Genomic DNA, 25,099 nt, shown 5'->3' with positions numbered 1-25,099 from the left:
AGTTCAACTGCCCGTGGCCCACAGCTTCGGGACTTTGTGTTCACCTATGATGAGTAGGGAGTATGTAGTAATACTACTATAAATTGCGACCATGACAGGCGTGCGCTATAACATATTGTTCTGAGTGTGCACATTAAACCCTATGACCTGACCTCAGCAGCTAGTACAAATATTCTTTATCAACTCACTGGAATCTCATATAGAGGGTTCATGATTTGAACACCCTCAGATTTATGTCATACATAAACAACAAAACAGTGTACATGCACCAACCAACCGTTGATATGTATTAGTACAATCTGCGTCGGCCTTATCAACGTATTAATATTTTTACACTGAGTGAACCTATCAAGTCTCCATCATAAACTTTGAAAGTGAAACGAAAAACATTCAGTGTCAGCAAAAACCACAACGATTTCCTGAATGTCTTTGACTACCACGTCATTTAAGTACAGGAAAAGTTTATTTTGTTTAAAGATACCACTAGTCAGTCATTGAAATTCAAATTATCTTGCAACGGCAATTAATACAAATAATAACAAAGTAAATACTCGATAATGCTAAAAATGCCGATGCAGATCAGATTTGCAACAGCTTTTTAGGGCGGCATTGCTGATTGCCGTCTCGAATTAAGAGGGCTGCACTGGAGGACATTGATTAATTAAAGCGACAAACCCTAGGTTTTTTTAAACACCACGACGTATGTTTTATTATTAGAGCCGTTTTTAATAACTGAAATCGGACATTACTTTGATTGTATTGTTTAGATTATCCATTTCCCTACAGACGAAGTGTTTCTGGTCATCCTGATGTTTCTAATACCACAAAACAGTGACGTCACTAGTTAATGCGTGTGACACACTCTTAAGATTTCCACTGAAATAATTTTATTATTTCGTTGTACATTTTTTTTTTTTTTTTTTTTTTACAGTGATATAGCTGAAGGTATAAACTTCATGTTTCAATGCAAGGATTTAATAAATAGTTTTGGCGAGAACCGCCATTATTGCAACTTTGACCTAGCACCTTTAATTGTCGCGCCTCTGATGTTACCAGCGCTGCACGGTACACGTGTACCGTGACGTCGACACTTCCGTGTGACCGACCGCTGTTCTCCAGGACAATAAATTCACCTTTCTGTGTCATTAGGAGGACTGACAACTCCCAACAGTGGTTCGACAAACGTGAACAAGGACAAGACTAGAGTCTATATAAATATACAGACACCTGAATAAGCGTAGTGCCCGGTAACTCATCTACAGATTATCATAAATAATTAGTCTGGGCGCCGTTACACGAAGCGACCTTAGCGCGGTACGGTCGCCTTTTAAAGGTTCAATAGATAGTTATGCACTTAAGGTCATCTTAGTGCGAAGGTCAAAAGAAAGACAGTTTGTTTTGTTTAACGACACCACTATCATAATCGTGCGAGACAGGGAGCGGGGGGGGGGGGGGGGGGGGGGTAACTGCACCCAAAGTGTGCTGGAGAGAAACCTCAAATTCGGGAAAAAAAATGAAAGAGATATTCGGGCAAAATGTGCCAACCTAATACCTTTTTACCATGTATTTCCATCATTCTACCCTCAAAATTAGTTGTGATCCGTGTAAAAATGCGTAGTGAATCGTCTGCAGCCTTATATAGCCGTTTGGTAGTTAAAAGCTAATACGAATAAATGTTGTATTCCAATATTCTTGTATTGCCATTTGGGCAAAAGCCAGCCTGCCCTCCTACAAAAATGGGAGACCATACGTCTATGATCACTAGAGCACATTGATTAATTAATCATCGGCTATTGGACGTCAATTATTCGGCAATTCTGACGCGTAGTCATCAGAGGAAACGCGCTACATTTTTCCTTATTCAGCATGGGATGTTTTATAAGATGCAATTTTCCACACACAGGAAAGCACATACCACGGCCTTTGACCAGCTGTGGTGCACTGGATAGAACAAGAAAAATACCCAATCAGATGAATGGTGATTCGATCCTTCGACGCAAGCACGTCAAGCGAGCACTTGGGGAAAACTTAGAAAAATAGTTAACGTTCACATTCAGAGCAAGCTGTTGTGGCGCACGCCTGTCCTGGGCACAGGTACCGGCCTCAAGCGAGCACTCAACCAACTGAGCTAAATCCCGCCCGTAGAGCTAAGAGATATTTTTGTCTGAAATTAAACAGGATGACAGACGGACGAGTTTATCCAATCCATGTACGCTATATTCCGTACATTCACGAAATGTGTTGTATATTAATACCTGGTTAACAGGTTTTGTTCACAATATTATACCGGCCTCGGTGGCGTCGTGGTTAGGCCATCGGTCTACAGGCTGGTAGGTACTGGGTTCGGATCCCAGTCGAGGCATGGGATTTTTAATCCAGATACCGATTCCAAACCCTGAGTGAGTTCCCCGCAAGGCTCAGTGGGTAGGTGTAAACCACTTGCACCGACCAGTGATCCATAACTGGTTCAACAAAGGCCATGGTTTGTGCTATCCTGCCTGTGGGAAGCGCAAATAAAAGATCCCTTGCTGCTAATCGGAAAGAGTAGCCTATGTAGTGGCGACAGCGGGTTTCCTCTCCAAATATGTGTGGTCCTTAACCATAAGTCTGACGCCATATAACCGTAAATAAAATGTGTTGAGTGCGTCGTTAAATAAAACATTTCTTTCTTTCACAATATTATCTACAAAAAGCAATTTCCTCAAAATATAAACAAATATTATGTAAGTACAGACTATCTGCGCATAGTCTTGCAACAGAAACTGGAAGATATAACACTGCTGAGAGAAAGGATAGAGTATTGTAACTTTGTAATATGAATGCTGTTGAAGATGAGTATCGTTTTATTTTGGTCTGTCCTTTCTACAATACGATCAGATGCAGGTACATAAATCCATACTATTACACCAGACCATTCTCTTTTAAATTAATACTGACATTGTCCATTAATAATGTAAAGCAGCTAATAACAGTGTGTTACTATTTACTAGAGACAACCACGCAGAGACATGGTAATACGTAAGTGGGGTATATACATTCTCTTTATTATATACACTCTTTGTTACATTCATCATGTTCACTACATTTTATATTGAATATTTTCATTACTTTCCACACAATGTAAATTGTTTCCCCCTTTTAATGATATATGTATTATATTTTAATGTTTGTAATGCCTATGAACTGTATGTTTACGGCTAATAAAGTATATAAGTAAAAAAACACAAAAACGATCGCTTCGTGGAACGTACCTCTGGTAACCTATAGGCAACGCCACACTTACCAAGTTTAAAATACTTATTATTATGCAGTCCTTCACAAACACGTTGAAGCTTTGTTATTTGTTCATATTACTGTTCTAGCAGTAATCATTCTTTCGTGTGTCATTTATATTTAATCAGCAATTGGTAATTGATCAAAATTTTGATGGTGGTGGTGGTGGTTTTTTGTTGGTTTTTTTTTCCTTTTTTGTTTTTTTTATTATTATTTTTATTTATTTTATTTAATTTTTTGCCAAGAACAATGTACCTTTCCCGACTTCTCCTGACATATGGTAGGTAACCTCTTGGTAACCTAAACGGCCGATCTCGACTTAGATCGATGTCTGGGTGTTCAGCTATATGTGCTTGGTGTCAGTTTTATAAATGCATGAGGAGAAAGGAACATGTGAACACTTGGTTTTGTAGACCTAATTTAAGTCCGGGGCGGGATGTTGTCCAGTGGTAAAGCGCTCGCTTGATGCGCGGTTGTTCTATCCAGTGCATCACAGCTGGTCTAAAGCCGTGGTATGTGTTTTCCTGTCTGTGGGGAAAGTGCATATAAAAGATCCCTTGCTGCTAATGGCAAAATGTAGCGGGTATCCTCTGTTGACTACGAGTCAGAATTACTAAATTTGTTGGGGGTTTTCATTAGTAGTAAGGGATATTTTATATGCAACACCCCACAGACAGGATAGCACATACCACGGCTTTTAGTATATCAGTCGTGATATACTGGCTAGATCGAGAAATAGCTCAATGTGTCCACCGACGGGGATCGATCCTGGACCAACCGCGCATCAGGCGACCGCTTTACCACTGGGCTACGCCCCGCCCTTCTTGACACAATGGGAGATGGCTTTCGTTGCAGTCAATCTTTCCTGTTTGTTTTCGTGTGATCCTTTATTTCTTTCCATCAGCATAGAACAGACATCACTGATGACCACTGGTTCCCCACCCTCTACCGACCCTGGTCGGGCTGCTGATGCTCTCTTGTACTTGCCAGCGCGGGCGGTCCCTTCTCCCTTCCACCCACCCCCAAACCCTTTCCTGTCCTGGACGGAGGAGACGGCATATGTCGACACCTGCGCCTATGACAGGCGTGCGCTACAACAGCTTTCTCTTACTGTTCACGTCAAACACTATGACCTGACCTGCTGATATCAAATACCTTGCACAGCTCAGCAGAAAAGAAGACAACAAATGTCCGAATAACCCGAATCCGATCTTAAAGGTTTTGCGAATTGGTGTGTTTATAAAACCAAGGTCATCTTTTCATACCTTTAAGACATTTGATACTGTGTTCTTGACAACTAGATTTAATTGACGATTCTGTCTTTGAAGGGTAATCCCCCGAGCTGGTGCTCTGTTTCAGTGGAGGAAGATACACATTCTGTCTCAATTACGTTTTTCTATGTCAAAAGAACTTGTTTCTATGTCCAGTCAAGAGAACTTATTTACCCGAAGGGAGGTGTTTCGGGTTCGCACCGTGCGCACACACCCACAATTACCGCGATGACCGTGTTACAATGTCAACACTTTTCATCACGAACACACGCACGCACGCACAGGCACGGGAGAGCGGGAGGAGGGGGTGGGGGTGCTCTAGCCCCTCCAATAATTCAATAATTCTGAATCAAAAATACTATTGGTAGTAAATCTTAATGCAGAGATGAATTTTACTTGTAGAATGCAGGAAGTTGCATCTGAGGACATCTAAGCCCCCTAAACAGTTTGCTTTGCGCTCTCGATCTCATCAGCTCCCCCACCCCCAATGTCTACTTGCGTCCGCCGTGCCTGACACACACACACGGCCCAGTCTAACTTCGTGTAACACCATTCGGACTAGGTCTCAAAATAGGAAGTAAAATATGGCCTGCTAAAAAACAAATTGGCCTCCTAAGAAACAAATATGACTTGCCAAAAACAATATGGCCTGCTAAAAAAAAAAAATGGCCTGCTAAGAAGAAACCTGCTACGAAAAAAATATGGCCTGCTGAAAATAAGACAGCACGAGGAGAGTGGAGGGTTTGGGACAGTGTGTGGAAAAGTAGGACCTCTGTGAGGTGTTTCAGAGCATTATAAAATTAACATATTACCGAATCATGAATGTAGCCTCAGCTAAATAGAAGATGTGATGATCGTACATACATACATACATTCATACATACAAACATACGTACATGGGTGTCTGGATAGCTCAGCACGCATCGTGGTTAGTTTGCAATTTGCGGGCGACTCGGTGCCATAGGTTCGAGTTCCAGCAACGGCATGGGGCAATTTGTGAGGCCAAAAAGGATTTAATTATCCCCTGCGCCAGTGCGTTAATATCTATGTATGTAACAGTCCACCTCGACATAAATAAAATATATAGATATTCATACACCAATACATACATACATACATACATAAATTTAGACCATCCACTCGACTTTCAATATTGCAAACAAATTAATCTGGTATCTTACTGTGGATAATCGACTGATACCGCAGAACCTGGCGAGTTTGTAATTCAGATTAAAAGAGATTTTTGCAAATAGTTTTTTTCCAATCCCATATACCGTTATATGTGCATAAAGTATATACAAAAATTCCATTGCTTTCGACGGGAACAAAAGTTAAAGTTTGGTTTGGTTTTGTTTAACGACACCACTAGAGTACATTGATTTATTAAGCATCGCCTATTGGATGTCAAACATTTGGTAATTTGACATATGGTCTTAGAGAGGAAACCCGCTACATGTTTTCATTAGCAGCCAGGGATCTCTTATATGCACTTTCCCACAGACAGGACAGAATTTGTAATTCAGATTAAAAAGATTGTTTTTGCAAATACGTTTCTCCAATCCCACATCCCGTGGTATGTGCATAAAGTTCATACAAAAATTATTTTGCTTCTAACAGGAAAACAAGTTAGTTTGTTTTGTTTAACGACACGACTAGAGCACATTGATTTATTAATCATCGGCTACCGGATGTCAAACATTAAGCTAGATTTATACATCACCGCCGACTTTTGTTGGCGAGTAGTTAATTGCTTCCGTTTAAACCTAATTCTTATTTTTCAGTCAATTCAGTATGATTTTAATAGTCCATATTCAATTTTAGTGCGAGTTTGTTCAACGCGTTTTAGTTTACCTAATAAAAAATTAAATTAGAGTTTCGCATTGGGTCGGCAATCTCAGTATGAACTGACCTTTAGAGAGGAAACCCGCTACATCTGTTCCATTACTAACAAGGGATCTTTTATATGCACCATCCCACAGAGGATAGAATATGATAACATTAAACCAAATAATTTCCAGTTAGGTCAAAGTTGGAGGTGCACCGAACTTTTGATAGAGAAGTTAACACAAGTCCTGTGAATGGTTATATAAATGTGAGTGTATTGGTTGTAAAAAACAAACATTAGTTTCATCTGGGCTAAAAATGTATGCAATTTTATTTCGTCTGGTACCACTTTGTCAAGTAGCCTTGTGCTTGGAACATGTATGGGTTATGTGTCCAAAAAAAAAAAAAAGTACTCAAATTTTATGCAAAACTAGGGGTGTTGTAAAAACATCTGGTTACACCAAAAATGAGCCACGAAAGGTACCATTTCCCTCAGTTAACACTTTGAGGTAGGGGTTGTAGTACTGATATTTATAGGGTCATAGTTTGGTTGATATATTGCATATAGTGATTTTAAACACAAACATTAACATGATTGCCTATGAAAGGAAATGGTAAACGGTTTCCTTTCAGACCACATGTCAAACATTCCAACGTTGGTGTCGCTACACAAAACAAACTTTGACTTCCTTACCCATCACGTTTCACTTGTTTGAAGGAAAGTGTCGTTTTAGTGCGTGAACGTCATTGAAAGTAACAAGACAAATATACTCCACAATATCAAGTAAGGCCAGGGCCCCGTTTTACGAAGCGATCTTAGCGCTAAGATCACCTTAAGTCCATAAGGTAGTTATGCGCTTAAGGTAATTACCAGGTGTTATATATATATGTGTGTGTGTGTGTGTGTGTGTGTATATATATATATATAGTGAGGTGGCTTAGTGACAAAATAGTTACACGGCGGACAAAAGTGCCATTTTTTCACCAAAGCACCACATGGGCCTGTAGATTTAAAAAAGGTCATGCTCCAAAAATTGTGATGACCGGAAGGGTCAAGTATGACGTCATTATGACGTCATGAAGTTGATTTTCTTATTTAAAAAAGGCAGTGTCTTAAATACAAATTATCTTTGGATGGCAGACACTGGAAAAGGTCATGGGTGTTTCCAGCTGTGTGCACAGTAACCTTATCCTACACTGAGATGGTAAATTGTGCTCCCTGGTATTGTAGCAGGTTGCTAGAAGCTCTTAACAACTTTAGAAAAACTATTTGTCAAACAAAGCAAAGCCGTAAAACCAGTTATAACAGATATATTTGTTATACTAATTATTACATGAAATGTAAGCTATCGTACCAGTTATAACAGATATATTTATTACACTAATTAAACACGAAATGTAAGCTATCAGAGTAAACTGCACCACCTGTAGTGTTGAGCTACTGACTGAATTAATAATCAACCGTTAAGATAAGTTAATACGTTTAATGATTTTTAATACACAGTAATTTAACGAAACAAAATGAATACAGGGCCAGTAACTATATTCGGCATTTTTCTTTTAAAGTTTTCACTCGTTCTAAAGTCTACGTTTTGACATGTTCTAAAACAAAATTATGTTCTTCAACTTAATGATTTAAACAGCAATTTAGAGAGAATAAAATGACAAATATATTTACAATCAACGTGTAATGATTCCTAGCAGAATGCGCATTTTCGTAGGTTTTACAAAAATGCACAAAAATCTCATCGTGTGTAAGATGTTTGCTTGCAACATGGGTCATATGTTACTAAAACAATGTTTAGAAGTTATATGTGATTAAAACTTACTAAAATAATATGAAATTAGCAAATAATTTCCACAATTCTACTGTCTATGCAAGTAATACTACTAAAGGTACCTGTGTTGAAACCAAAATCTATTGATTGATATACTTTAAATTGCACATATATGCACTGGCGTATCCGGGTAGCCAGGGATTGGGCACAGGAGGACCTCTTTTTTCACAATACCAACTTTTATAATACATGTCACCCCATAAAATGTGTAAAAGCAGTGCCCTCTATCTCCACTCCACCCCCAATAAACAATCCTGGCTACCCTAAGATATATATATATATATATATATATATATATATATATATATATATATATATATATATATATATATATATATATATATATATATGGCTAGTGAATTGTTAAAATCACCTATTCCATGTTCCATATTTTTTTTAATCCTCAAACTCTAGGCGTTTGGTGCTTGTGGATAGTTGTGTATCAAGTTTTAACTGTTATTTTTGTTCCCCTAAGAATTCATTATGACGCAGGTGGAAAGGTGTGTGTGTCCCGTCATCGTGACTATGTGGATCTACGAAACAAAGCTGGCTATGACATAGCACAACTCGAAACGAATCTGGCAAGTGATTTCTTGAAATCTGAGCTGGATTATTATCACATCTTAAGCCAGTGTCTTTCCGCAACATTAATTATTAATCTAGACCCCGGCAACCTGATCTGGAAGTTGTTTAAACCATAGTTATCATATGTCCTCTCTGTGAGGTATTTCGACACTTGGTCTGTAAAATGCAAAAGGAAAATTGTTACCGGCATAGTGGCTGCTGCAACAAAACAGCGACAAGGTATCATTTATATGCATTTCCCCCACTGACAGGAAAGTACATATTACAATCTTTAATGTACCAGTGAATGCCATTAAGTACAATAAGACCAGGTGTAAAACATATCTAAATACAGTTTAATGCATTCGTCATCAGCACTGATCTGGTGCGTGATTAAGTATAATGTTTGTCTAATGCGCTCGCAGAATGATATACATGTACACACACACATTTTATTTAAACACACTATAGCAGTATCCACTTTGTTATAATGACCAGAGATATCTCATCATTGGAACATCTGAAATGCTACAGTTATTCCAGTTAATGTAGTAATATCTAGTTATTTTAGCCCAGAAAATATGAATGTGCATACATTTCAACTACTACAATGAACAATTTTTATTATTAGTATGCATATTTATTTTATGCCATTTATATAAAGGGGGTCGCTTCTTCTAACCAATTAGTTATAATATGAACTACTATGAACGGACTCCGATTTAAAGAAAAATACTTGACCTGTATCTACTAATTCATGTTCAACTCTATGTCAAATATTATATAATGTCTATAAAATATACAATGACTAGAAAAGTTACAATCCTGTGATGATGCCTTTGAAATAATATAAACTAATTTCCCTCTATGCTAAGTAAATTAAAATATTTTATTGCGTATGGTCATAAAACATTTATCATCTTTGGGCCGGCATCCTTTTTACAATAAACACTTCCCAGGCATTTTCATTTTAAATTGCAACTTAAATTCATTTTTTTATATATAATATTCAAATTGTCTACAAAATACAGACATAGCTAGATCATAATTTTTAACTAAGGTTGTTGCATATGGGAGCCATGTTTAAAAAAAGAAAGAAAGAAAGAAAGGAATTTTATATTTAATGACACACTCAACACAACTACAGGTATGTGGTGTCAGACATGTGGTTAATGACCACAAATATATTTTAGAGAGGAAACTATGGGCAACTATTTTTTTTAATTAGCACCAAGGGATCTTTAATATATGCATCATCCCACAGACAGGATAGTAGGCCTACATATCATGGTCTGTAACACCAGTTGTGAAGCACTGGCTGGAACGAGAAATAGTCCAATGATTACACTAACAGGGATCGATCCTAGACTGACCGTACACCAGGCCAGCACTTTACTACTGGGCTACGTCCTGCCCCGGCAAATTAATTTAATTATATTTTTTCCCCCTCTAATACACATAGTAACTATTCAGACTAAAATAAGGGAAAACAACTTTCCTGTTTAACTAGTTTCTCTGTCTCTGTTCAGTTAATATTTTCTTAACTGCGTGTTTCTTCTGTAGAACTAAAGGAACTCTGCAATCACTTCTTATTAAACTATTTACATAACCGGCATTTATTCAGCAACTAGTTAACAACACACACATTTTATCACATTCCAGGGCCCGGTTGTTCGAAGCCTGGGTTAACTTAATCACTGATTAACACTAACTATGAGTTAAATTCCTTAACCCAGGGTTGGCTAATCACTGGTTAAAAAACCGTTGCTGAAACACACTTTTAACTCTGGGTTAGTAAACTCAGGATTAGTTTTCACTAACCCAGGGTTAGTCTTCAATAACTCAGGGTTAAGTACAGTTAACCAATCAGTGTAAAGTAAATGTACTTCCTGTTGTCAACATTAAATTTGCCTGTCCGTACTGCTAGTGCTTCTGTAATTTTCAAAAATGAACAGCAATAAACAGGAAAGGTGAGCAATACGATTTGCTGATAATGTTAGATAATTGTAGATTATGATGCGTAAAATATTGAGACAATTAGTGAAAACAATAAGACAGTGTTCGACCCATCGGGTAGTTCGACCGAACCATTCGGTCAACATCGGATATTTCCGTAACATAAGTTAGAAAGTTGAATTAGATAGGTGTCAGGACGTGTTCGTGTATACAGATACATGCTGTAATTGGTATAGTAACACCGGTAATAATATAAATAAAATACAAATTTGTAACATTAATTTGTCGAATAACATTCATTGCGCGCGCGCGCACACACACACATTCGAGCGCGCGCATACATACAACAGGCCTACATGCATATTCCGTGACACGCACACGCATACACATAAACATGTACGTCATCGCGTTCATGTAGAATATCACTGATAAATGATATGGTGATAAAACAAGGAAGCGAAACTTACGTTTAGTATGTTTAGACGTTCATGTTTGTATATTACGTTTTAACATTGTTTCACAAACGATTCAAGCGGTAGCGAGTGATACAAGACAGAACTTACCTAACCCACGATGCCATCACAAACAACTCAGACTAGGTTCAGGAATTGTGCATCCATGTGTTTTTGCTGTTTCTTTTAAATGCTAGAACACTGAGATGTGTGTCCAGGATAGCTTGGTTGAACTTTAATGGGATATAAGCACGAAAATAAAGTTGAACTGAACTGAACTAGAACATGTCTTAATGATGCTACTTTCAATTTACCTACCGGCATCAGTGGCGCAGTGGTTAAGCCATCGGTCTCCAGGCTGGTGGGTACTTGGTTCGGATCCCAGTCGAGGAATGGGATTTTTAATCCAGATACCGACTCCAAACCCTGAGTGAGTGCTCCGCATGGAAAACATTCTTTGTGATCGTACTTAATTTCTGAACATATGTAACCCCTACTGACGTAAAACATCAGTGGTTCCAATTCTAGCCACATGTAAAGCGCCCCTATTATGGGAAGGGTCTACATGGAAATATAATTAAATAGAACAAACGCAAAACAATTTATTGCAATTTGTTAAATTGTATTTACGCAAACAAGAAAATCAGTTTTGGTTGGTTTAACACTCGGATATTATGTTCAATTGAAAATAATAATAATAATCACAAAAAGAGAGAAAGAAAGAAAAAAAAAAAGAGAACGAGAGAAAGAAATTACAATACTTACGATAAAATTTAATAACAAAACACAAGTGACTGAATAATTTGATTTATAAAACAACAATAACCGGGGCCGAAACGTCTGGGGTCGAATGTGTAGCGGGGCCGAAACGTCTCGAAAGCATTAGATACATACTATTAAAAATAGTATTATTCGAATCCGGGTCGTTTCGCCCTAAAACCATTTCGAACTCTGCGTTGTTTCGCCCTTAGTCCTATTCACCCAGAGTTGGTTCGCCCTAAATCTCATTCGTACCGAGTCGTTTAACCTCAGCTGGGTATGTAGTATATTTAATGAGAAACCACAGCACATGGTAGTATGCAGTGTGACTGTTCATAAATTAAAGGGACATTCCTGAGTTTGCTGCAACTTGTAATATGTTATCGATTAACAGAGCCTTTTTAAAGATTGTAATTACATATCAAAGATATTTTTCTGCATAAAATATCAGTAGCTGTATATTAAACGTGTTTTTGATCGTTTTAATATTTATACTAGGTTAAATTTATTTTATTTCCTAAAATATTATATTTTCGTACGTACGAATTTATTTGAAGACAAAATCCAGTTTGGGCTTCTTACAAATATTAAGACGACCAGAAACACATTGAATATACAGACACTGATATTCTAAACAAGAACATATACATGTATTTAATAAGTAAGTTTAATCATAGAAATATTTGATTAGTCGGAAACATCTTACAATGCAGCAAACTCAGGAATGTCCTTTTAATTATTAATGTGAATACATTGTCTGTATATTATCTAAGGCCTGTACGTATTTCATGTATATAGCTTGAGTAAATGATACTGGAAATAAACAACAAAATTATATTATTTTTATCTGTAAATATAAACACGCAATGTGTGACATCCATAAATCAGTGGATATAGGACAAATCAATAAATAAATGTACTTTATTAACCAAATAAAAATTAGTGCGAATCGAAACATGGGGCGAAACGACTCGGTTAGAGGTACGAATCAACCCTATTCAAAACGACTCGGGTGAACTAGTAATAAGGGCGAAACGACCTGTTACCATATTATTTTGGTAACTGCAAACTTAAACATTTCATCAATGTGTTATATAACAAAATATCAGAGTGAAAGGATTTATTAGAAATTACTCCGATTGTGTGATGCAGAAACCCTTGCCGAAGTGATGATAGCTGAATACCTCGCCCCTGGTTTCATTGAAAACTGGTCTGGTAGACGTGTTCAGAGTAACGTTCCCGCCGAGGCCAATTGTTTGATTGGTATCACGGTTCATCGAAAAGGCACCGTGACACTAGCTGTACTTGAAAGATTTTTACCGACAGCCGCTGGCTGAACACACAACATGACAGGTATGGCAAAGAACGGATTGCTTGGGTAGTGTCGCGATTCTCCGATCCATCTAAAACTCGTTCCGCCTAAATTATTATAATCCAAAGGTTGTAATAACCAACTGCGCAAGCGTGGCAATTGTTTGTCCTTTTCGGTGGTTTTCCATTTGATATTTGATGTATCACCAGTTTGAGGGAAATATAGCTAATAACACAACACAGAAGGGACCGATAATTTAGTTCGAGCGAAGCCTTATAGTCGACTCTGGACATATTCGACCCATCATCAGTTAATATACGGGTTTACCGGACAAAAAACTCGGGACTTCGTTTTTGGTTCGAGCGTTGCGGTGTGTTCGACCCTTCTGAGGTCGAGCAAACGAGATTCTACTGTATTTTGTTGTTATGTTTAAATGAAAAATAAATCAAGGTTCCCTCTTGTTAAAAAAATTCGCCCTCTCAAAATTTGTGAGAGAAGTGACTTCGCTCTATTTGGACCTCGCGTGAGGCATGCATAATAGTGTTGTCATCAAAGCAGCAACCTAATTTCTTGATCCTCTTGGTGAAACGAACAAACAACTTTCAACAAAATCATCTTTATTTAATATTGGACATATTAACGGGGGAGGGGGTTGGGGCGCACTCAGAAATAGTTGAGACAGCAAAACATATATTTAAAAAAATCGGAGAATGGGTCTACTGAGGTGATTCGATCCTATGACGCAACTACCTCAGGCTAGCGCTCAACCGACTAAGCTAGATCCCGCCTGGGAAAACTGGGAGCGAACTGACTTGGGGCGAACTGGCTTGGGTACGAAACGTCTGGTACCTTTGACGAATGACTTGGATCATGTGTTTTAATTCTTCATACTGTTATTTAATGGACAATTTAATGATAACAGACGGTTAATACAGATCGATGTGTTTCCCGATATTGACCACCCTCCACCCTCCACCCTCCCAATCCAAAATTAAAATCAATGAACCTGCTATTCTACGCCATTCATTATTTTTTCGCGGGAATTTGACGTCACTGTAATTTATGCCGATACTCTATTTCATGACAGTTTTACATTTAAAACGCATCTAAACATACAAATGGAATCAAATTCGCCACTCTTAATCACTGGTTAGACATTTAACCGCAGGTCACAGCTGCTTTAACTTTAACCCAGGGTTAGGGTATATTTAACTCATGGTTAGCGCTAACCAACGTTCGAACAACGCATTTTTCAATCGGTGATTAAATTTAACTCTGGGTTAGGCACTTAACCCAGGGTTAACGCTAACCCAGGTTTCGAACAACCGGGCCCTGATGTCTAAGAACTAAACACTTCATTATGATGTCATAGGGACCTGTTCCCGTTACCAGATTTTTTGGAGCATGACCTATTTTCAATCCTTATATTCATGTGGTAGTTTGGCGAAAAAATGGCACTTTTGTCCGCCGTGTAACTATTCTTCCATTTTTTGTCCTTAAGCCACCTCACTATATATATATATATATATATATATATATATATATATATATATATATATATATAAACGACACCACTAGACCATATTGTTATTTTATTTGTTATGCTATGTTCACATATACACGGATACGGATCCGACCATGCGGCATATATGCACATGGAAATGGTATCCTACAATCCAGGGCCGTAGCTAGGATTTTTTTTAGGGGGAGGGGGGGGGGGAGACAGATGAATTCTTGGAACGAACGAGCATACCTAAAACTTCTAAAACGGTTAAGAAGAGGATTTTCTTAAGTTTCTATTATTTTAACCGGATTTGTTTTGTTTTTTGGGGGGAGGTAACTGCCCCAAACTGCCCCGATCCCATCCCTAGCTAAGGCCCTGAAATCGGACATAGTGTTCGCGAACGTACTATTAAAAATGTATGTAATACACGTACGACACGCGTGGCGTGGTAAGGAGGCCGAGCATTCGCGAACTCTTTGACAGACCTGTTCCGATGTCTTCTGTCACATTAGTGGGGCGGCGAGACGTACATCTCAGTGGTACAGCGCTAGCCTGATGCGTGATCGATCTAGGATCGATTCCCGTCGGTGGGCCCATCGGGCTATTTCTCGTTCCAGGCAGTGTTCCGCAATTGGTATTACAAAGACCGTGGCATGTACTATCCTGTCTGTGGGATGGTGCATATAAAAGATCCCTTGCTGCTAATCGAAAGGGAGCAGCCCATGAAGTGGCGACAGCGGATTTCCTCTCTCAGTATCCATAATACGTGTGGTCCTTAGCCATATAACCGTAAATAAATTGTGTTGAGTGCGTCGTTAAATAAAACATTTCCTTCCTTCTATCACATTAGATTCATCTAACATTAGAAGAAAAAAAATGTTTTATTTAACGACGCACTCAACATATTTTATTTACGGTTATATGGCGTCAGACATATGGTCACACAGATTTGGAGAGGAAACCCGCTGTCGCCACTACATGGGCTACTCTTTCCGATTAGCAGCAAGAGATCTTTTATTTGCGCTTCCCGCAGGCAGGATAGCACAAACCATGGCCTTTGTTGAACCAGTTATGGATCACTGGTCGGTGCAAGTGGTTTACACCTACTCATTGATCCTTGCGGAGCAGTCACTCAGGTTTTGGAGTCGGTATTTGGATTAAAAATCCCATGCCTCGACTGGGATCCGAACCCAGTACCTACCAGCCTGTAGACCGATGGCCTAACCACGACGCCACCGAGGCGGTCATCTAACATTATTGTTCGAACCATATTGTTAACAACTACAAAAAATTACTCTCCTACCTTTAATTGCCGTTAGATTTCCTCCAATGTTTGTCCAGACACAAATCGCAACAAACCCACTACAAATATACATATTCCACACAAGAGACTGCAACGATGTAGCCGATATCGTCTTTGCTGAGAATGCATAGGGAAAAATACATGCAGTTTTCTGCCGTCTGCCATGTTGCTTGTTTATGGAATGCTCTTTAAAAGGGGTGAAAGCCTACAAAGTATGTGACACAATTAATATGAAATCAATTATCTCTAGTGGTATCATTAAAACAATAATAATAATAATAAAAATAATATGACGTCATCACGTTTGCTTTTATATCATAACATGTTATGACGTTGTTAGATTAAGTCCTATCCTTTCACCCTTCTTGAAGAATATTCCATAAAAAGTCAAAATGGCAGCTGGCACAAAATTACATGCATTTTGCCCTATGCACTCTCGGCGAAGTCGATATAGGTGACATAGTTATCATCTGGTATGTGGAATCTGTGTCATTGTAATGTTTTTTTCAAGATTTATGTCTGGATAAACTTTGGAGGAAATATAACGGCAATTAAAGGTAGGAGAGTAATTTTTCGTAGTTGTTAACAATTTGGTTCGGACAATAGATGCAAAACCTCGTCTAGCGAGCGACAGCGAACGTGCCTCAGATCTGCGTTCCGCCAAACCGAGCAGAAGAAACGTCCCTAGATTATTTATGCGCTGCACGGCAACCCAAATGGTCAATTCGGAAACCAATCAAATAGTTCGCGAACGTTAAGGAAACGTTTTCTGGCTGAACTTGGGGCTGGTCTTTTCAAACGAAACTAGCATGGGAAGCTATGACGGGTATGTTATCAGTAGGCTAACTATAAAGATATCGAAATAATCGTGGCCGTATCCGTATGCTTATCCGGAAATATATGAACACCTTCATTAAAAACAAGTGATTTTTACCGTATCTGTATCGGTATTCGTATCCGTATCCGTATCGGTAGTCCTATATTGGCCTGTGAACAGCTTTAAATTATAAAAAGTGATTCACAAAATAATTCTAGCTTAAGGACCATTTTGTACAAGGGTTTCTTTTTTGTTGCAACATTTTAATAATTTTTTTAGAACTAAAACAATGACTCAAAATTGAATAATTAAATTAGTAATTATTCCTAGGCCCTATATACACAATTTGATCTCTTCTTAATCTTCAGACATATTAAAATTTATTTGCAATAAACACCGTTCTGGACGGGGGGAAAAAACGGAAACCCTTATATCAAATTGACATTCAGTTATATAAGAGAGTAAAATCAGTTAACTATTTCTTAAAGATGTACTCACGGAAAAGAATATGTTGGTACAGACGACCAAGCCGATGATCAAAGGCTTCGACCCGGCTATGTCCGTCCGTTGTTCGTCTATCATCGCGAACACCGTGAAGACCAACACGAAAGTTACAATCATCTCAACAAAAAGCGCTTGTTCGGGCGACACATTTTTCGCCGGCGACAGCAGTCCGAAATTTCCGTTCATCGATTCCGGAATCAGCGCTTTAAGAAGCGCGGCGCCGCTAATGGCGCCCGAACATTGTCCGATGACGTAGAAGAGGAATCGCGCCACACTTATTTTTCGCGTGACGGCGAAACCTATGCTGAGTGCCGGATTTACGTGCGCACCACTAACATGACCCAGAATGGAGATGACGACGGCGATGTAGAACCCGGCTTGCAGAATGACGTGCACGCTGCCTGGGTGGGGCGTCCCCTCCTCGTGCAGACCGGCGCCAATTCCGGTGAGAACCAACAAAAAGCAGCCGAGAAATTCCGCGAAAACGGCTCGCCAGAAGTTGGCACTTCTCAGATCATCAATCTCTTCCTTCATTATCTTCTTTATAACGGAGCCGATTCCATGTCCTCGAACTTTTACAGAAGAAACAGACATTTGGTCATTTCACTAGGCGATAGCTCATATTATGGCTGCGGCGGATTAAACTATTTTCCTTTCTTTTCTTTTTTTTTCTTCTTTTCTTGTATGACAACTCCTGTAGGCCTAGTTTCAACTGTGTGTCCAGAACATTACACTTGAACCTCAGTTAGATATATTATGAACAAAACCAATATAATAATTATGTTTTTAAACTTTTTTTAAAATTACAAATCATTTACAATTTGTATTAATCCCGTTTGGAAATTTTATTATATATATATATATATATATTAACACATAGTGTTATAAATGCTGGCATCTGGCGAAGACCAATGTCGCTTCTTGAAATACGCATAAGCGTTTCGGGTTTTCGTGTATTGTTGTCGTCATTATGCGAGGAACAGTCCATGCACACAGCGGGGTGGTAGGCTGTTAATTGTTACTTGCTGTCACGTCCATCATGTCTCAAAACTGTCAGGTTGGGTTTCCCACGTATACTGAAGTACAAAAGTAAATCACATTTACGACAAACAGTTAAAGGGACCATCTCGAGTTTGCAACCGTTGTAACACAGTAACAGTGCATATCTTTTAACAACTAAACTTACATCTTGAAAAAAGTGTGTTTGTTTTGTTTAATGACACCACTAGAGCACATTGATTTATTAATCAGCGGCTAATCGATGTCAAACATTTGGTAATTCTGATACGTATATAGTCATCAGGGGAAACCCGCTACATTTTTTTTTTTTTTTAATGCAGCAAGGGATCTTTTATGTGCACTTTCCCAAAGACAGGAAAGCACATACCACGGCCTTGGACCAATTGTGGAACTTACATCTTAAATACAGTTTGTTATTTAAAATATCAGTTTCCGAATATTGAATGTGTTTCTGGTCGTCCTAATGTTCGTAGAAGCCCAAATTTCATTTTACTTTCTAAGTACGGAACTATTTGTAGGCAATATACAGTTTGGGCCACTACAAACATTAGAGCTGGGCGGTATACAGTATATACCGATCGGTATCGGTATTATGTCAATACCGATTTACCTTACCGAGCAAATTTCAAAATACCGAAATTTCAGTATTGAAAAATATTTCCCGGAAAGCACTAATAATATATTTGACGAACACAAAATGGGTTGGTATAAATCAGACGAGAGCCTTGTGTATGGAATTTAATTGTATTTAGATGAAATTAGCGGGTGAGCCAGAGCACAGACATGCATTTAAAGCCGAGTATACCGAAAATAGCGTTCGATATCGGTATCATGTCAATACCGAATAACGTACCGATACCGAGGTAAATCACCCCAAAAATACCGATATCGTGTCAATATCGAATACCGTACCGATACCGAGGTAAATCACCCCCAAAAATACCGATATCGTGTCAATACCGAATACCGTACCAATACCGAGGTAAATCACCCCCAAAAATACCGATATCGTGTCAATACTGAATACCGTACCGATACCGAGATAAATCACCCCAAAAATACCGATATCGGTATCATGTCAATACCGAATACCGTACCGATACCGAGGTAAATCACCCCCAAAATACCGATATCGTGTCAATACCGAATAGCGTACCGATACCGAGGTAAATCACCCCCAAAATACCGATATCGTGTCAATACTGAATACCGTACCGATACCGAGGTAAATCACCCAAAAATACCGATATCGGTATCATGTCAATACCGAATACCGTACCGATACCGAGGTAAATCACCCCAAAAATACCGATATCGTGTCAATACTGAATACCGTACCGATACCGAGGTAAATCACCCCAAAAATACCGATATCGTGTCAATACTGAATACCGTACCGATACCGAGGTAAATCACCCCAAAAATACCGATATCGTGTCAATACGGAATACCGTACCGATACCGAGGTAAATCACCCCAAAAATACCGATATCGTGTCAATACCGAATACCGTACCGATACCGAGGTAAATCACCCCAAAAATACCGATATCGTGTCAATATCGAATACCGTACCGATACCGAGGTAAATCACCCCAAAAAATACCGATATCGATACCGAACCTCAAATTTCAATACCGACCAGCTCTAACAAACATACTGCACATTTGACATATTTTTTCGATTATCTTCTTTAATAAATAATATTTAGAGTATTATATGTACTGTTTAACAGCAAATTACACCAGTAAACATAACATGCTCATTCGCACGGTATAAGCATATTTAAAATGCATTTGATAGGAAATAAAACCGGCGACGTTACTCTAAAACAAGGTCACTTGGTTGACCTTGCAGCATGCGATAGTTACACACACACACACACACACACACACACACACCTCGCTCTACTTGGCAAAGTTAACAAGGCGGAGATGTTTTTTTAAGGTTATCGTTGACGATTTATTTTGTTAGTAATGATGCAAGTACTTCAATCGGGATTTTGTGAGTACGGTAGGTTATATACATGTTAGGTTTGTGTGTCCATTTGTTGCACTATTTCGGCTGAATAACGGTTGAAACATGGTGCCACAAGTTTTGAATACAGGCTACATATAGGGTATATAACAAGATCCGGACGTGGAAAGAACCACACTTTCTATGTCCCTTCGAACTAGTAGGAACGATATCTGGAGTGACGGTGGGGGAAAGAGTTCGACCTGTACCCCTCTATATCAAAGGTTCTAAAGAGTAACCCTAACCCTATACCTAAAACTACCCTAACCATTGAAAGGGGTTACGGGTCGAATTCGTGCCCTTTTAATATGCACCATCCCACAGCCAGGATAGCACATACCACGACTTTTGATATACCGGTCGTGGTGCATTGACTGGAACGAGAAATGGCCCAATGGGCCCACCGACAGGGATCGTTCTTGGACCGACCGCGCATTAGGCGTGCGCTTTACCACTGGGCTACGTCCCGTCCCATGTAATGAACCATTCCTAGTGTAAATTATACTGATGGAATAGAAATGAGGGAACACCTGAAATTGTAGACTAAATGTAATTCATTACTAACGTAGTAGGCCTAATGTCTATATTTCATACAAATTTAAAATGAAATATAGGATTGAAAGTTAAAGAGCACATTGATTTATTAATCGTCGGCTATTGCAAGGATGTCAAACATTTGGTGATTTTGACATATAATCTTAGACAGGAATCCCGCTACATTTTTCATTTAGTAGCATCGAAACCTTTGTATGCTCCATCCCACAGAGTGGAAAACACATGCCACGGCCTTTGCTATACCAGAACGAAAAATATCCCAAAGGGCCCACCGACCAGGATCGATCCTAGACCGACCGCGTAGCAGACGAGAGCTTTACTACTGGACTGCGGCCCGCTCTTATAATATGTTCTAATGTGGGATTGAATGTTTTCACACACAGTTCTAATGTGTGATTGAATGTTTTCACACGCAGTTCTAATGTGTGATTGAATGTTTTCACACGCAGTTCAAATGTGTGATTGAATGTTTTCACACACAGTTCAAATGTGGGATTGAATGTTTTCACACACAGTTCTAATGTGGGATTGAATGTTTTCACACACAGTTCTAATGTGGGATTGAATGTTTTCACACACAGTTCTAATGTGGGATTGAATGTTTTCACACACAGTTCTAATGTGTGACTGAATGTTTTCACACACAGTTCTAATGTGTGATTAGATGTTTTCACACACAGTTCTAATGTGGGATTGAATGTTTTCACACACAGTTCAAATGTGGGATTGAATGTTTTCACACACAGTTCTAATGTGGGATTGAATGTTATCATACACAGTTCAAATGTTCCAGTCATGCCCCCTCCCCCCCCCCCATTTGGTTGAGCGGGCGGGGGGGGGGGGGGGGGGGGCTATACTGCCACCAGCAAAATGAGGCGGTGCTCTGGTATACAGGTGGCTAACTGAAACATTTCGTGGTCAACAGATGTTGATTTTTGTAAGGTAGTTATCAAAGGAGAGTAAGTACTTCCTAAAACTGTCAGTCAAGGAGCCTTCTCGATATTGTTGTATTGTTCACAATATATTTTGACCATGTGCGTCTTCACGAATTTTAGCAAGATGGGATAATGTGTGCGTGTGTGTGTCTGTGTGTGTGTCTGCGTGTATGTATGCGTGTGTGTCTGTGTGTATATGTCTGTCTTGTGCGTGCGTGTGTGTATGTATCTGTGCGTGTGTCTTGTGCGTGCGTGTGTGTATCTGGGGTCTAGTCATGCTCCCCCGGAAACTATTTTAAGAAAAACGAAAATGTGCTTGAGCAGGGAGAGGTTTCGTTAACTATATCTATAAGCAAGAAATTGTAACTTTCAAGCAATGACGTTTCCGAGGATTATATACACTTTTGATGAACTTTTTTCTTCAACTTTTTCGTCTTTTTTTTTTTTTTTTTTTTTGTCTTGTTGTTTTGTTTTGTTTGTTTTTGTTTTGTTTTGTCTTGTTTTGTCTTGTCTTGTTTTGTTTGTTTTGTTTTGTCTTGTTTTTTTTTGTTTTTTTTGTCTTGTTTTGTTTGTTGTTGTTTTTGTTATCCAACTGTCCCTTTTCCTTTTACTCCTTTGAATTCCATTTCATTTCTTTCCGATCTGGCAACTCCTCCTATCTTTAAACTTCTTTCGTTGCCCACCACCACATCCCAGTCCTTGTCTCTCCAACCGCGACAGATGCTTGTCTCATATGGCTATCCGTGCCGCACACCTGTCATTCCCCAATCGAAGGACGGGACGTAGCCTAGTGGTAAAGCGTTCTCTTGATGCACGGTCGGTTTGGGATCGTTCCCGTCAGTAGACCCATTGGGTTATTTTTCGTTCCAGCCAGTGCACCACGACTGGTATATCAAAGGCCGTGCTATCCTGTCTGTGGGACGGTGCATATAAAAGATCCCTTGCTACTAATGGAGAAATGTAGCGCGGTTTCGTTAAGACTACATGTCTGAATTACCAAATGTTTAACAGCCGATCATTGATAATCAATGTGCTCTAGTGGTGTCGTTAAACAAAACAAACCTCTTCTACTGCCTCATCAGCTTTTAACTGTGGGCTTAGTCTTTTCGGAGAGTGTTCAGTAGTTACTTTTGGCATTGTTAAGCGGCACTAGTAACCACCTACTATGCTCCCCTACTACTGGCGGCCGTTAGTTACTGCATAGGTCACACCAGCTTTATTAGCGGCAGAGGACGAGCATGCCAGGTGCGTGCAGGGAAGTACACAGAGACCGCACCCGTGGAGGAAGTTGAGACAGGCAGACGATGGCGTGGACAGCTCAGACGACAGAGTCGGAGGAAACTGACAGATGAACTTTTGACTGGTTCTCTGAGTGATCATCATCAGTCGGTTTAAACAAACGTAAACGACAAATGGCTGGCTCGCTGGACTTAACCATTAACTAATGATAATAATAATAATAATAATAATGAAATATAACAATAAATTCCATGCTTATATAAACTTCGTTTTGTACAAGACGCGCTTGTTATATCTTGAAGCTCTGTGTGCTATATAAATTACTAATGAGTTAAAGCGACATTCCTGAGTTTGCTGCAATTTTTAAGATGTAGGAAATAACAGAGACTTTTTAACGATTGTAATTACATATCAAATATATTTTTCTGCATAAAATATTAGTGGCTGTATATTAAATGTGTTTCTGATTGTTCTAATATTTGTACTAGGTTAAATGTCATTTTATTTCCTAAAATATATTTTTTTCGTACGTAGGAAATTATTTGAAGACAAAAGCCAGTTTGGGCTTCTTAGAAATATTAAGACGACCAGAAACACATTGAATATACAGACACTGATATTCTAAACAAGAAAATGTATTTAATATGTAAGTTTAATCGTAGAAATATTTTATTAGACGGAAGCATCTTACAATGCTGCAAATTCAAGAATGTCCCTTTAAACATAATGTCAGCTTGTCATTTATAGTATTATTAAAAACAGAACGAAGGTACCTCGTGTGACAGGGTCCAGGACGGGGTGTAAATGAAGTTCAGTTCAGTCGGTTTTGTCGGCGAAGTTCAAAGGTAACTGAGAGGTCAAGTATTTGTCAGAAGATGACACACGACCCAGAATGTATATGACAGAGAGAGGGGGAGGGGGTGGGGGTGAGGCGCAAGAGGGACCCGCCGCCCTTCGCCTTAATATATTCATCATTATGTGCCTCGTTTTCTTTTTGTTTTGTTTATGACAGATTTTTGTCAACAGAAATATATTAAATCATTCTTAATTCCATTCAGAATTAATTTTAAAGTTTTAAAAACATTTTTATTTGTATACAAAATTTTAAAATATACTCAACTTTATTTTTGTATTGCATTTTACTTTCCTCGCAGCTCTTTACATTGTGATTATACATAATTATACATATGTATAATCTATACATATGCTTATATACATACCGTAATCAAGTTCACAATATATAAGTTTACCTTTGTTTGACACCGATGTATATTTTTGTGCTGGGGTGTCGTTAAACGAAGGGAGGAAATGTTTTATTAAACGACGCACTCAACACATTTTATTTACGGTTATATTGTGTTGGACATATGGTTAAGGACCACACAGATATTGAGAGAGAAAACCCGTTTTCACCACTTGATGGGCTACTCTTTTTCGATTAGCAGCAAGGGATATTATATATGAACCATCCCACAGACATGATAGTACGTACCACGGCCTTTGTGATACCAGTTGTTGATCACCAGCTGAAACGAGAAATTGCCCAATGGGCCTGTCGTTAAACATTCATTCATTCATTCATTTATTTTTATGTTTTGTTTGTTTGTATTTTTTTGGTTTGTTTTGTGTTTTGTTTATTTTTTGTTTGTTGATTCTTGGCGTGTTTTCTTGTTTGTTTGTTTTGTTTGTTTGTTTTGTTATAGTTTGTTTTGTTTGTTTGTTTTGTTTGTTTTGTTTTGTTTTGTTATAGTTTATTTTGTTTTGTTTTGTTTGTTGGCCCTGTACTGCAGTGGCGTAGGAAGGTGTCAAAAAAAGTGTGTGTGTGGGGGGGGGGGGGGGGGGGGGGGGGGGGGGGTGGGGGGCACCCTTTTATATTTACACACTTACACTATTATAAAGCAAAATACTCCCCCCCCCCCATCCCCCACACACACACTGTATTGATTACTAACCCTGTT

General features: G+C 38.8%; 1 protein-coding gene across 1 annotated transcript in view; it reads right to left on the bottom strand.

The window, feature by feature from the left end:
• Positions 1–18,331, bottom strand: part of LOC121385002 (aquaporin AQPAe.a-like) — a 31,306-nt gene extending 12,975 nt beyond the window's left edge. The window contains exon 1 of the mRNA XM_041515526.1: positions 17,372–18,331. Within this exon, the coding sequence (XP_041371460.1) occupies positions 17,372–17,971 (600 nt within the window). The 5' untranslated portion in view covers positions 17,972–18,331. The remainder of the gene's footprint in view (positions 1–17,371) is intronic.
• Positions 18,332–25,099: the final 6,768 nt, after the last annotated feature.

The sequence above is a fragment of the Gigantopelta aegis genome, chromosome 11 (genome assembly GCF_016097555.1).
Source record: "Gigantopelta aegis isolate Gae_Host chromosome 11, Gae_host_genome, whole genome shotgun sequence".
Classification (NCBI taxonomy): Eukaryota; Metazoa; Mollusca; class Gastropoda; order Neomphalida; family Peltospiridae; genus Gigantopelta; species Gigantopelta aegis.
This window is presented reverse-complemented; position numbering and strand designations above follow the sequence as displayed.